The 15,238-nt window shown below is 37.5% G+C and overlaps 1 protein-coding gene across 4 annotated transcripts in view; it reads left to right on the forward strand.

Moving 5' to 3' along the window:
• mctp2a (multiple C2 domains, transmembrane 2a) overlaps nt 1-15,238 on the forward strand; it is a 42,549-nt gene that overhangs the window by 2,157 nt on the left and 25,154 nt on the right. For 2 of the 4 annotated variants that reach the window (XM_053501031.1, XM_053501034.1), the window contains 16 exons: nt 2,457-3,148; nt 3,231-3,284; nt 4,518-4,629; nt 9,735-9,877; nt 9,999-10,075; nt 10,195-10,306; nt 10,409-10,444; nt 12,309-12,458; nt 12,996-13,129; nt 13,308-13,488; nt 13,592-13,685; nt 13,772-13,874; nt 13,999-14,101; nt 14,278-14,379; nt 14,624-14,698; nt 14,896-15,015. In XM_053501031.1, coding sequence (XP_053357006.1) covers nt 2,474-3,148; nt 3,231-3,284; nt 4,518-4,629; nt 9,735-9,877; nt 9,999-10,075; nt 10,195-10,306; nt 10,409-10,444; nt 12,309-12,458; nt 12,996-13,129; nt 13,308-13,488; nt 13,592-13,685; nt 13,772-13,874; nt 13,999-14,101; nt 14,278-14,379; nt 14,624-14,698; nt 14,896-15,015 — 2,271 coding nt within the window. In that variant the 5' untranslated portion in view covers nt 2,457-2,473. Of the gene's footprint in view, nt 1-527; nt 586-2,177; nt 2,354-2,456; nt 3,149-3,230; nt 3,285-4,517; nt 4,630-9,734; nt 9,878-9,998; nt 10,076-10,194; nt 10,307-10,408; nt 10,445-12,308; nt 12,459-12,995; nt 13,130-13,307; nt 13,489-13,591; nt 13,686-13,771; nt 13,875-13,998; nt 14,102-14,277; nt 14,380-14,623; nt 14,699-14,895; nt 15,016-15,238 lie in introns of those variants that run through there. The other 2 variants (XM_053501033.1, XM_053501030.1) reach the window with 2 other exon arrangements.

Genomic DNA, 15,238 nt, shown 5'->3' on the forward strand with positions numbered 1-15,238 from the left:
TGTATTATGTTTACAAAAAGAATTGTATACTGTAAGAACCAAACAGAGCACAGTTTTAGTAATCTAATGCTAACATGGATACCATTTTCTCTTTTGAGGCAGGAGAGTGCAGGACAGAGAAGAAGCTTGGTTCAGGAAAAAAAAAGCAATAGTATTTAGTAATTTTATAATTATTACAATTAACATTATTTTTAAGCTGACAATTTACCTTTTTTTTAATTATATATATTTTTGTTTTTTTTTCCTCGATTTTCTCCCTAATTTAGTTGTGACCATTCCTCCCCGTCACTAGGGGGCTCCCACATTAAGGCTACTACCACTTAGTCGGGAGGGCCGAAGACCATCACGTGTTTCCTCCGAACCACGTGACGGCAGTCGACCGCATCTGTTTGAACTGCTCGCTCACGCACCATTAGGGGCGGCGTAACACACTCGGAGGACAGCGCTATCCGCTTCTTCTGCTTGCGCGAGCTCACAGACGCCTCTAATTGGCTGTGATTAATGTGGGAGCATTAAGTACATCTCATCCCTCCCCTCTGAGAGAGCTCTGCCAATCAGCTCTCTCCAGACCTCCGGCTGCGAGAGGTTACAGCATCAAACGGGAATCGAACCAGCGATCTCCGGATGATAGGGCGAGTGCTTTAACACTGCACTATTTGGAGGCCCGACAATTCTTTTTTTTATTGTTATTTCCAATAAGCATATTGAACCAGTCATAAATATAAACTTGTCTATTGTTAGGTAATTATACACTAAGTAGGTCACATAAACTGAAGGATTTTATTTTACACTAAATAACCCAAAACATTCTTAATTTATCATGACAGAAAAGAGTGCATAAGATAGAAGAAACATCTGGAGAGTTCAGAGCACCTGTGAAAATCAGGTTTGCATGTCAGTCGGCTCATATCTCACCTTTTTGAGAGAAGAAAAGAGGACATTTTTAGTTATAAACTGTATTACATTCTCTAGAGCTCCAGATAGCAAATCTGATAATATAATAGAATAAATAATAAATGCCATATGAATGTCTTGACAATGTTTAATCATATTGGGACAATATCATTTTAAGTCGCTTAGACTATAATGTTTATTGTCTTCTTACTCATAATGTTGCAATGGTGAAAATAATGTTTTATACAATGTAAGAAGTAGCGTAAAAAACAAGTTTTGGTACAAGTTTTTTTACATTGTACTTATTATCACTTGTTATTACATTGTCCAAAAAAACAAAACTATAACCCACTTACCCACTATATACAAAATGTTAATATTTTTATATAAATGTTTTTTTTTTTTTTTTTTTTTTTTTGTAAAGCACATACTTAACCTAAGCAATTAGTTTTCAGGATGATTTTCCACTGATGGTATCTATAGATTAAATGATCTACTTTTAACAGGGGAATGTAATCTAAAGCAAACATTCTATAAGATTAGTAATATAAAAATAAAATGTAGTTTAGGTGCCCTCTGCATGCCAGCATCCAGCATGCTATTACAGCATGTCCGGGTCAGCTGAAACTGTCTTTCTGTTGAATTTGAATTTATGTTTATTGTACCATTAAATTAGTTAAATTTGTCTGCCTAATGTAAAGAAACAATTCATGAAACATGAAATAATTATTGGTGTTAGAGATATTTGATTCAATTGTCAGTACCAAGGAAACACAAATATTCTTAAAAATGCTTGTAAGTGCGTTTTAAATTACAAGGGTGTTTTGTTCTAGCAGTGGTTATGACTGTTAAAAAATATTTCCTCACACAGAGGCTATGTGTTTAGAAGTGACGGCTAAGTTCCTGTTTCTGATACTATCACACTTAACTTGTTGGGGATTTTTTACTGTCGTCAACGTGCATTCTCAAAAAAGCAAAATATTTTAGATGCTATATGTGTTTTTAAAACTTTTACAAAACCAGTTCAGGTGCTACATCTGCATGTAAAGCCATTTACAAATTATTGTTTTGCTATATACTGAACACTAAAAACTGGGTTGATGATGATAAATGAGAATTTTATTTACTGGTATTTAAATTTTTAAGTGTTAGGCAAATTAGAACATGACAGATTTGGTGACAAAACAAACAATTTTAGGGGAATGCAAGTATTGGAACAGATAGCTTAAAGTAAATGAAAGTGAAGAGTACTTAATATTTGGTTGCGTATCCCTTGCTTACAGCAACTGCATCAAGCCTGTGACCCTCCAACCTAACCAAAGTGTTGCATTCTTCTTTCATGGTGCTTTGTTCTGCAGCTGCTTACATTTGTTCTTTGTTGTGGAGATTTCTTCTTTCAGTCTCTTCTTCAGGAGGTAAAACAAATGCTCAGTTTGATTAACGTCTAGTGATTGCCCTGGTCAGTCTAAAACCCTCCACTTTCACAAAAAATACTTTTGTAGGGGAATGTATATTTAGCTGTTTGAAACTAAACTAATTTGGCCTTTTTTATCATCCATCAGACAATCTCAGCTTCAAAATGGACCCCAAAAAGAATAAAGTCCTATCCAAACTTGGAGATAAAACCAGGCAATTGTTCAATGTCAAGGCTGGGAAAAAACACAAAAAGACTCCCCTGAAATACAGAAGGAGCATCTCCGTACCAGACTTGTTAAGTGATAGGTCCAGTCCTTCCCTTTTAGACCCTACTATTCAGTCTTCATTTCCAGACTCATTTGTTGGGCCAGGTCATTCACTTGGTCCTGGTGAAGCAAAATGTGAAACTGCCAGCCTAACCGATAGTATCACTGTCCCAGATGCAACTACAGAAACATCTTTGGATCAAACTATTACCACAAATACATCATCAGCCAAGCCTCCGGACCAAATTACAGCAACATACACACCAACCTCAGCCAAGGTTACAGACAATTTGGTACTTTCAAACACACCACCTACCATCATATGTTCTGCATCAGAGAGGCCAGCATTTATCAATGTATCAGGCACAAAGGATAAAACAGATAAACGGATGGAGGAAAAGGAAAGAAACACCACATGGTACATAGAGGACAGTGAGTCAGCTTGTAGTACACCATCTGAGGACCGCTCATATTGCTTCTGGCCTCCTGACCATGACCTTGCAGGGTCAGAGCCTATTACACCAAGATCCACAGAGATGTTTATTATCGGATCAGCCGAGGACAAGAATGAAGTCAGTTGGCTTGATTTATCCTTTTTTTAAGAGTTTGACTTTTGCTTGTTTCATATTTATAACCAGCAAATCTTTCTTGCAGGGTTCGAATGAGACCAATGACTATGACACCAGTTTCTCAGGAAGAGAAATGAAAGTGAGTAATTTTCAGTTGTTTTATTTGGTTGTATCAGTACCCCTTCTGTTCGACTACAGGTAGCTACATTAAATCATAATTATATTTGTACTTAAAAGTACATACATTATTTATAATAGCAGATTCTTCTATAAAGTTTAACTCGAACTTTAAAAAGGTGCATCCTGTCCAGGGTGAATTCCCCTGCCCCCTTGCGCCTAGGAGTGCATCTCACCATCACTCAGGTGTCAAGAGTTGTTACAGCATTAGAATTATACATTTATTTGCATATTGAACAAAGAATAAAACATAGATCTGTTAAAAAGGGAAAGCTACTGCTAGAGCAAGAAGTTCTGCTTCCAGTCAAATGCACTGTCAATACCAAGTCACATAATAAAAAATCTAGTTTAAACATAAATACTCAGAATACATTGGATTCATCGTACATCATTCACTGTGTACATATATTTTTTAAATATATTTTTTTTACAGTAAGAAGTAAATTGGGTGATGATTGGAAGTAAAAAGAAGTGATTGCTTTGGAAAATATAAAGAAAGACCAACAAGTAGGGAGCTTATTGTAGCTATAGCATATATAAAAATACTTTATTTATATTCATCACAAAATGTAAGGAAATGTATAGGAAATTGAGCTTGATGCAGCATGATTATGAAAGTTGCACTTTCTATATTAACAAGGTGACTTTTAGCAGTGTGTTGAGTTGGATATTTTTAGCTAGTAGGTCAAGATTCTGTTTCACATTATTGTTTTTCATCCAGGAACAGATGTAAGAAATGTATTTCTGTATATATGCATTATTAAAAATATGTACTTTTTGTGGTGGGGTTTTAGATTTAAAAAAGATTAGTTGTTTTTTGTTTTTAAAAGAATGTACTATCAGCTCTTGTATAATGCCTGGCTATTTATTCTCACATACAGTATACACAGTAAAAGACAGAAAAAGATCTGTGTGAGAAAAGCATATTTTAAAGTTTTGTGAGGCAGGAAAACATGTCTGTACTTAGCAACATAGGTGGGGTTGAAGGTGATCTTCTTAAGTAGGAGTGTGATACTAGGATGGTGATATGTTGAACAGTGTGAAGTTGCTGGAGGTTGTGTGGGAAAAAAAAGAATAGGAATGATCAGTGGGCAGTTTGCATGACATCTCAGATAACCCTCGTTTAAAGTTGCAAATCTCTAGAGTATAAATAAGTACAAATATAGAGAATATTTGTGCTGTGCATGATACACAGAGCTCCGGAGTGAGTAGTGAACCCCAGGCTACTGCAGCAGGTCAGAAGCTCCATTATCTCCTCACCATCAACTTAAAGGAGGGAAGGAACCTGGCCATCAAAGACCGCTCTGGTAAGCATGTCATCATCAGCTCTGATGGTCATTGACTGATCTTCAGGGCTGTGCACTGCATTATGCCCATAAAAGCTATTGCTTCCTAAGTATTCAGTGTACACTTTATCTTTAATATTTTTTCTGCCGTCTTCTGTTATATCTAACATGAAACTCATACATATGAAACTGTTAATGAGACTTTTGCATCTGTCAACAGGTAGTTTGGGCTACTTATCAATAGCAAATTGCTCCAGCTGTCTCAGGTTTGAAGGGACTCCAGACTTAGACTCATAAAAGGCCACTTTAGAATAGCCCAACATTTTGTTTATAGCCATCCTTTGGTGTTTTAGCTGTGTGTCTTGGATCATTATCCTGTTGAACCTACCTATTACTGAGACCAAGCTTTCTGACATTAGGCAGTATGTTTCTTTCTTGAAAACCTTAATAGTCTTGAGATTCCATTGTACTGTATGCTGCTTAAATTCAAGACACCCTGTGCTAGATATATAAAAGCAGTCAAAGAACATGTTTTATTGTAGGTTTAGTGATTTATTTTTGTATTTGTGAATATACAGCAGATGTGACTTGGCAAAAGCTGCATTTTCCCAGATGTATTGTGGCTTGTCAAGATGCATTTTGGCTAATCCCATTTCTGTTTTTTTGTGATTTGCTTTGAACACTGGAGTCCTCCAGTGTCGTCTTCAATTACAGTAAGTCCTCTTTTGCTTGAATGGTTAAGGATGGTGCAATCTGACAATGATGTACCTTGACCTTGGACTTCACTTTGGATCTCTTTGGTTACAATTGATATTTTCCTTCTGTTCACTTTGAAATCAATGTTCCTCTTGCGTCTACATCCAGGGAGGTTGGCTACAGTCCCATGGACTCTAATCTTCTTAATATTTGCAACTGTAGTCACAGGAATATTAAGATTCTTATATTATTTAGATTCTAATAAGATCTTAAAGCTCTTACCATTACCATGCTCATCAATAATTTTCTCTCCTCAGACAACTTTCTCATCTGCTTTCTCTGGTCCATGTTCAGTGTGGTACACACCATGATACTAAACAGCAGAGTGACTATGTTTCACCATTTACTGTAAATAGGCTGACAAATTGATTGCAAGATTGTAGACACCTGTACGGCTAATTTCAGCGCATACTTTAGCTTAACTATGGTCAATTTTTTTTCTTATTTTCAGTATTTTTTTCTAATTTTACTTTTATAGGGGTACCAATTCATTTGTCTAGGCCAGTTTCATTACTTTGATTCTTTAAATTAAGTAATATAGTAAATTATAATATAGTATAAATTATTAAATTGAGTTATTTAGGTCATCATTGTGAAATTTCTTTCTGGGTACAATGTACTTTTGGGTTATTTGATGTTCATCATTTAATTTTAGAATGGTTTTTTTTTCTTTACATTTTAGACAAATCAAAATGAATTTTTTTCATTTTTTAATGCATTTTAGTACATTTAGTACAGAATTTATGAGCCATAAACAGTATGAAAGGTATCTTGCCGAGCAACATTCTTAATCTAGGTATTGACTGACAACAGTGTTTTGAGTGATATTTAAAGCACAGTATGTGGATTATTGTTTCTCCAGATCACATATGGAAAATATTCATCCTACAGGCTATTTATGAATTTATATAACTTATAGTGGGATACCAAAATTTCAGGCCAGTGTGGAGATTATGTTAAATGTGGAAAAATGCTCTGCACTCACGGTAAATCACTGTGACAACATTTGTATACTTTGTACTGTAGCAGACAGCGCAGACCTGTTATAACATAGTTAAGTAAACTAATATCAAAATAAACCTTGTATATAAAAAAAGATATAAAGAAAGGAAATGGTTGACATATTTTGAAGCTCAGGCTATTTTTAAATTTTGTTATGGATTTTCCATATAAACTATATCTGTGCGTTTTTAGTTTAAAAACGTGACACTGTTGCAGATAAAAATAGATGACACCATTCTTTTCGCCTGTAAATCACTCTTGCAGTTATCCACACTTGATTATTTTTCCTGGCTGTATCTATTCACTAAATATGATTGCATGCCTTTTTAATGAATAGATTGCCTACAAGCTGCTAGCAGTGGTGTCTTGAAACAACAGTAAGGCATGTAGTCTGACCAGAATAAGTCTCTAACTTCAGGCCTCTCCCTAATATTATCTTGTTAAGACAGACTTAAATCTGATGGACAGTCTGTTTTGACCTGGCAAACAAATCATAGGATATTTGCTATGTTGATGTGTAATACAAAAATGTAGTCTAAAGACTTTCCTTTAAAGAAAAAGGTATGTAAATGCATTGACTAAATGGAAAAACTAGTTCTAGAGAGGATGTGAGATTAGCCAGGTCTAACAGTTATGTAAGGAATGACTGGCAGCATGGTTTCCGAGTTCTGCATTGTTTTGCCACTAATCATAGACACAGATGAATCTTCCTAACAGACTTGGGTTTGATATATGTTTACTTCAATCTTAGGCACAAATGGAACAAGTGCAATTCTCTTTGATGCCCAGAAACATTTTTTCAGATCCAGTGCCAGGATATGTGGTAGGCTTTGCCAAGCTGATTGGGCACCTAATTCTCCTGATGAGTGTCACAGGTGTATGCCCAGAGGCTGTTAATTACTATCATCCTCTCATTATTTCCTCATAATTGCAATATACCCACCATATTTCTCATGGCCAGTTCAATCTGGCAATAGCTTGACTCTCGCTATTTCCAAAATGAACAATTGTCTGTTATAAATGAAGAATACATCTTTCAAAATAGAGACCTTGAATTATAAGAATATAAAGACAGTCTATTATATTTCAATCCAATTCAATATAATTTGATTTGTATAGCCGTTTAACAATTGTCATTGTGTAAAGCAGCTTTACACAATCAAAAGAAAATTTTTCGGAATTTGGACGAAATGTGAAACTGAGGGAGACAGTGGCAAGGAAAAATTCCCTGAGATCCCAATAGGTAGAAACCTCAAAAGGAACCAGACTCAATAAAGAACCCATTCTCATTTGGGTGATAACGGATATGACAGTTGATGTCTTCAAGTTAATATGGAGTCTGTATCAGCCAAGGACTGTCTTTATGGTAAAGTGGAACCGTCCCCAGTCATCACACAGCTTCAATTTAAATACTGGAATCAATAATTACACCAAGGTCTTTTACTGTTGCACTAGATATAACAGAAAGGCCATCCAAAGTATGGTGTGATCAAACAGCTGGCTTCTAGCTGCATGTGGTCCTAATTTCTTTTTTTTTTTTAAACTTCTGTCTTGTCAGGATTAAGCAGAAGGAAGTTAATCAACAACTTTATTAAGCTGTTTTTTCTCATTCATTTTTGCTGAGACATGTAACTGTTTCATCAGCATAACAGTGAAAAGTAATTCATGCTTAAGAATTATGTTGCCCAGAGGAAGCGTGTGAAGACAAAAAAAGTAGGCCTAAAACTGAACCCTGTGGAACACCAACCTTCTAAAGAGAAAGTTTATTTTCTATTTTTTAATTATACATCTCTATATATTTTTCTTTTCCTAAAAGAAACATTTTAGTTTTGAAAGTAATTAAAATTCATCACCATCTGCTGGTCATACCATGAAATAGCATTGCTGAGCCAGAAACTTCTTTTAAACTATCTTTTCTTTTAAACTTAATATTATAGGGTGTTTTAATGTAGCGGATTTTATATGAGGAACATAAACATAAAAATAAACTTGTTAAATAAAGCACAATGCAGTGAAGTGAAAAGTTACACTTGTTTAAAACTGTTCTTGGCATGAGATGGGATTGCAGGGGGTGTAGTAAGGTAAACTCTGGCTAGCACCGCGACTAGCACTTTTTGACCTTTTATGACATTCTGTTTTATGACATTCCTTCTATGACACAAGTGGACAGCTAACAGGTTATAATGACTTTTAAAATGTTTGTCATGGTTTTAGAATACTAGAGTAGCCCAATTACATGCCTATTTACTTTTCAAACTTTATCTAAAGAGTAGAAAATACCTCAGTTAAACCATGCTGGACTTTGCATATTGCACCTGACAACCCTCATCAAAATTGCAGTTGTGATGTACCCCATTTAGACCTTGGGCTTTCACTGTCTCCTCACTAGTTGAATCCTCACTTTCTCTGACAGAGTGGCATAATGTGATGTGATAAACCCCTCCATTTCCCCCACATTGCCTCTATTTGCTTAACAATTAACGCCCAGCCCACGGACGGCTGACACCAAACACACACCGCCTCTATGTCTTCTAAAAAGCGTCCCGACAAGCCCACAAACCCCCCACATGCACCTTCCCTCCCTTATTCTGTGCCCGTTAATTTCTCCCGTCACTGTTTTTCAGTCCCGCCGCAGCTCCTCCTGTCAGGCTGCCTCCTGGAGCTGTTCATTTGGATAGGTGGCACGCTGACAGGCCTGACAGCCCGTCCCCACAGGGCCTTTTGTCATGTGATTCCAGGCTACCCGCCGCTTTTTCTCAAGCACCCCCTTTATCTGTCCATACAAACGAAGCCACGGGCTTCTTTCTTTCTCCTCATGTTGTTTTTTGTTGTTTTTTTTCCCATTCCCTTGTCTTCTTCTTTTTACTTCAAGCTGCATGCCATATCATAGACAAAGACGGTCTGTCCATCTGCTTTTCTTTGTCCAACTTGAGCAGTATGGAGTTGCCTAACAGGGTTTGGAGATTAACACTGGTTGCACCTAATTTCAGGGGTTTTAATATGCTGGTAGATTCTCGCTGCTGAGAGTTTTTGTTCGGTTGTATAATTAACCAATTAAGAGTTGTGGGGTCCGTTTCCCCCACACTTTGACAAGTCTCCCAAACAATGACAGGACTGGTGTATCTAGTGTGCATGTATAAGAGGTAGGGTTTATTCGTGTGTGGTTTTCAGGTTGGGTACAGTAGATGGAGTTTTATATGCATACAAGATCACAGAATGTTCTTCTTTTATTGCTTAATATAAGACATATTTTATACCCCAGAACCTCCTTAATAATAAACTGTCTGTACTTGAGCTCTTTCTCTCTCTCTCTCTCTCTCTCTCTCTCTCTCTCTCTCTCTGAAATAACAAGTTGTCTATTTCAACAGGTACCAGTGACCCATATGTCAAATTCAAAATCGATGCCAAGACAGTCTACAAAAGCAAGGTTGTGTACAAGAACCTGAATCCTGTATGGAATGAGTGTTTCTCCATCCTCATCAGAGACCTGGACCAGAAGGTCTATGCTAAGGTGTGGACAAGATACCCTGATCCTCGCAAGCCACACTACACTACCATACTACCAATATTGCTTCCTGTCGCTTTATAAATTTCTCAAAACCTTTTTCGAATTAATGGATTTTTTTCTGCAGGTGTATGACCGGGATCTAAGATCTCGGGATTTTATGGGTTTAAGCGCCATCAATCTCAGTAACTTGGAGATAGACAAGTATGACACATTTATTTGCATGTTTTCTCATTGCTCATCATCAGGCATGATAAACTGTAGCAGTCTTAGAATAACTAGACCTAATAACCTTTAACCCATAAAGATGGTGTTTCTTTCAGAACATCTGAGATAATCTTGCGTTTGAAAGACCCTGGCAGTCTGGAAGAGGACATGGGAGTAATAATTTTAGACGCCTGTGTGTCCATCTGTGAGGGGCCCACCAAACGAAATGTATGTCCTGAAAACACAACACAACAGATGTCAAGCACAACAAGCGTGTGGTCTTGTGTAGCAACAGATTTACTGACAAACATGTTTTTGCTTATATTTCAGAAATGGCAACTTAAGAGGAAAGGAAGCTTCAATAAGGTAGAATAGAATTTCTTCTTTAATTCATATACAAAACTTCATGTTATTTTTTAATGTATCTGTTGTAATGTGTCTTCACATATTCTTTTATTTTTCTTAGTCCCAAAATCTGAGAAAATATCACTGTTCTGTTTCTTACGTCTGTTTGGAATACACATCATTCTAAACAGTTCTTTTTTAGTAATTTATAATATGTGCGGTTGTTCTCATATTGGCCACTGGATGGCAGTAAGTCATTGTATAATAAATGTGGTTTTGCCAATCTCACCTTACATTTTCATAAATTGTGCTTTTATGGTGATAAACATTGATTTCACACACTAGTACTGGGAACCTGCAGCTGGACAGAATGATATGTTGCAGGGATCCGACCATGGCACGTTGTGTTTTTTGTGTTTTGATTAGTCTCAATGGGACAGAAACTATAATTAAGCTTTAAGACAAACTACAATAGTTTTTATTTGTTTAACAGAGCAAAAGGTCACTTTAAATATACACTTCAAGGCTCCTGGACAGTGACTTGTTTTAGACATTTTTAAGACTGCATGTATCCGAGGCGTTGACAGCACTTCATGTCTATGCAAACTGCATTTGTTATATTACTTACCTTAGGTAAGTGCAAAGAGGAATAAGAGGATCAACATCTTAGTTTTGCACTGAACCAAGGCTTAAATAGGGTTTGACTGGGTTTAATTTTTATTTGTTAAGATGACTGTTTCTCAGTGGGTTTTACACCGATGGTTCTTCTGAATCACATGTCTATGCTGCCACAGCTGAGGCCCAGCTCTATTTGACACCTATTTAGGAGAGGCGGAAGATGGTCCTCTCATCTGCTCTTCTCCTCACTCACCCAACCGCCATCACAGTCACGTTGACACACACACCGCCTCTGAGATGGAGACTGGCAACTACACTAACACACAGCATGTGGTGCTGCTTCCCTTTAACAGGGTTGTTTGAGCTCCACTATGTATGTATATGTGTGTGTGGGTGTGTGTGTGTGAAAGTGTATTTGTGTCTGTCCATTTTTTAAGGCACTCTGCCAGTGTGGGATGGTGTGGCCCATTCCCAGTCGTGGTGAGCTATAACCCAGATGTTAAGATGTAATATCCCAGCTGTGGATGGATAGAAAGCCAAATGGGCCAGGCTCCCTCGTCCCCGTGCCCTCCAACCATATGGAGTCAATCCCCCTGACCCTTTTAGCACCAGGAATAGCCTCTCTTTAGGGCCCACTTACTGTTAAGTGGAATTGTTTTATTGGCCATGCTGATCACACTGCTGGTCCAAAATAAACACTTGGGATGACTTGGCTCAGAGGAGCATTCTCCCAAACCCTCTGCCCTCCCCCTTTATCGCTTTTTAAAGAGCCTTGTTTATGGAGACATGACCATCAAATTGAGAGTTAAAGCAGTAGTGTTAATGGGGAATAGGCTGAGCTCTGTCCCAGACCAGCTTTGCTGCTCTGACTGCTCCGCTGTGTGATTTCTGGCGAACGTGGCCAGCCTTTTGTATGTGTTGTATTTTTAAAGCACACGGCGATCAAGCTGCAAGCCATCTATTCACCACAATGCTTTCCATCTGCACCGCTTGTAATGTGACTCGATGTGCATATCGATATGGAAGACTTGGCCATTTGCTACAAATGCAGCCATTCTCATCACACATTAGATATGTTAGGCATGTTTATTTTGCTTTAATCCACATTTCTTATTATTAATTTAATTCTAATCACTATTATATTTTTGCTTCCTGCTACACTTTTTCTACAGAGATTCCTGTTTGAAACAATCAAACAGTTGCAGTATGCAAATGTGATGCAAGTCCTGCTTTCTATCTCTTTTTTTTAATACATGGATGGTTCCAGGGTCAGCATCGAGCAGCTGCCATGCAGAAAAGCCAAGTGTGGAGTGGAGTATACACTGTGGTGCTTGTAGAGGGGCAGGACATGCCCGAAGGTGGACAAGGTGATATTTTCGTCCGCTTCAAACTAGCCGAGCAGAGATTCCGAAGTAAGGTGAGGTTTCTTCTAAATATTCTCTGTCATTTAAACACTTGGACTTGCAGCACATTTTACTCTATATGTCCTTTATTCATAGATCTTTGGATCCATTCCCCCAGGATTAACTGTTTGACTTATTGTTTTGGTTGTGGCTGTCACTGCAGCCCTCCTAATGCTGGTACTGCTGCTTTTCTCCAGGCTCATTTGTGTTCCCAGCATGCATTGCTCATCTAGCTCCACCTTAGTGTGTTGGCCTCCCCCCTGATGAATCCACCCTGAGCTTGTCTTCTTGTTCTCATTTTTTTTAACAGCTTCAGCTGTGTTTGGGCTTGCTTGTTTGTTGAGCAAAGATGATTTTAATCGGTTGGTGTCAGGACGTGGAATCCCAGGAAAGAAAAAGAATTGTGTTCTTCAAAATGATAATTTTATGCCTTCTCCTCTTCCATCAATACTCTGAGTTAAAATAAAAGAATAAAATGGTATGAGTCAGTAGTGACATTACCTCAAACCTGCATAGTACAATGACTCTTTTTTTTTTTTCCTTTGGTTCAGAATCTATGCATTAAGACCAATCCACAGTGGAGAGAAAGGTTTGAATTCAATCGTTTCGAAGATGGCCAGCCAGACGTGCTGCTAGTTGATGTCTGCTGCAAGAAGGGCAGAAAGTGTGAGGAATGCTGGGGAGTGTGAGTTCAAAACACATGAGCTCTACAGTTCAAAAAACTGTTCAAAAATAATACACTTGCTTAAGACACATATATATGGATTCAAATAATTTTGTAATATGTTTAGTAATTAATGTTTTTAATTTTGTTGAAAAAAGGTTCATTATTGATTGCTAACAGCAGCTGCTCTCATGTGCAGGATTGAACTTGACCTCTCGCAGCTGCCAGCCAATACAACACAAACATACAATGTGATTGCAGGCAAAGGTCGGTTGGTGTTTCTGGTCACACTGAACCCCTGTTCTGGAGTCTCCATCTCTGACCTGGGCTCCACATCTTTAGACAATCCATACACCTATGAAACCATCCTGAAGAACTATGTAAGTGTCTGCTCCTTCTTTTTTTAATGCTCTCAATAAAAAAAGACTAAATAGTTGTTGGTTAACCAAAACCAAACCATACTTGTTATTGTCTCGTGCACAGAGCCTGAAGAACACGCTGGATAATATAAAAGATGTTGGCTATCTCCAGGTCAAGGTTTTACGGGCTACAGACCTTCCATCTACAGATCTGAATGGTACTTGTATGTTGAAAACCTAATCAGTGCTCCCACATGTCCCCATCATACAGTATAACTGCAATGATTTGTTTTCACCTATTCAGGTAAGAGTGACCCATTTTGTGTACTGGAACTTGGGAACAGCAAGCTGCAGACTCAAACCATCTATAAGACCCTCAATCCAGAATGGAGAACAGCTTTTACACTGTGAGAACATCCATTTACACTAGCCCTTTATTATTTTGAAGATTATCATAAAGATTTTGATTTGGACCTCTTGCAGAGTGTCATTTGGTGTGAAGCATTCTGAGCTTTTTCTTTCTATGCACAGTCCAATTAAGGACATTCATGATGTGCTAATGCTGACTGTTTTTGGTGAAGATGGAGATAAAGCGCCTGACTTTTTGGGGAAAGTTGCAATTCCGTTGCTTGCTGTAAGTTCAGAACAAGTGAATTCACCCTATATTTATTTCTTCTTATACTATATTTTGGATTTAACCTGTAAATTGTTATGGTTACGGAATATCGTTCTGGAAAGTAAATAACCACGTAAAACATACAGTACTGTATGTTCATGACAAAATTAACATACACATCATTAATCTTGAAGGTTTCTAATGGACAACAAATAACCAGTCTTTTGAAAAAGGACAATTTGGCAGACGTGTCAAAAGGAAGCATAACAATGGAGCTGAATGTTTTCTACAACCCAGTAAGATTACAATTTTTTTCTTTTTTTCACAGTTCAATGTTTAAGACACTGTCCTAACCAAGTACATTGTGATCAGACAGATTATTTAAAAAGAATATTTTGGATATTTTGTCTGATTAATTTCACATCACAATGAAGACTGAACTTTACTGTAATATACCACTGTCGTTAACTTCACCAATTAATTTTAAAACTAGTTGGAATAACATAAGTCTAATAGTCTTTCAAATTCTTTTTGTCAAAGGTCAGAGCTGCCTTTCGAACTTTTCATCCTAAAGAAACTAAGCTTGAGGAGGACAACCCAAAGTTCAATAAAAAAGTTGGTATACTGATCACCACTAGATTTTTATGTCCCAGTACAGTATGGTCTTACAAAGTTCCCATCAACAGTGGACTTGATGGATTAATATTTATCACCGTCGATGTGTCCTTTGTAAAAGCCTCTATGCAACTCACTTATTGTGAACATTATTTCACACCAGGCATTTTACTAACTACTGATTTGTCACCCATTAGCTGTTAGCACGCAACATTTACCGTGTGAGGAGGATCAGCATGGCCATTTTGTATACGCTGCAGTACATTAAAAGCTGCTTCCAGTGGGAAAGCACTCAGAGGAGCATCATTGCCTTCCTGGTAAGTTCTCCAACTGATGTCTATATAACGCCTCCATGGAGCTTTTACTGACAAAGTAATCACTCATCTATGATTAAGAACATTCATCTTCTCACTTTAAGGCTGCAGTCAGAGCATAAATTTGCTGTTAATCCTCTTTCTGCGCGAAAAGTATGACCAATGTGAGAGCAAATGATGGGCAATAGAAAGGTCACCATTTTGGTACAGTTTGCAATTAAGCCAG

This window comes from Clarias gariepinus, chromosome 7 (genome assembly GCF_024256425.1).
Source record: "Clarias gariepinus isolate MV-2021 ecotype Netherlands chromosome 7, CGAR_prim_01v2, whole genome shotgun sequence".
NCBI lineage: Eukaryota > Metazoa > Chordata > Actinopteri > Siluriformes > Clariidae > Clarias > Clarias gariepinus.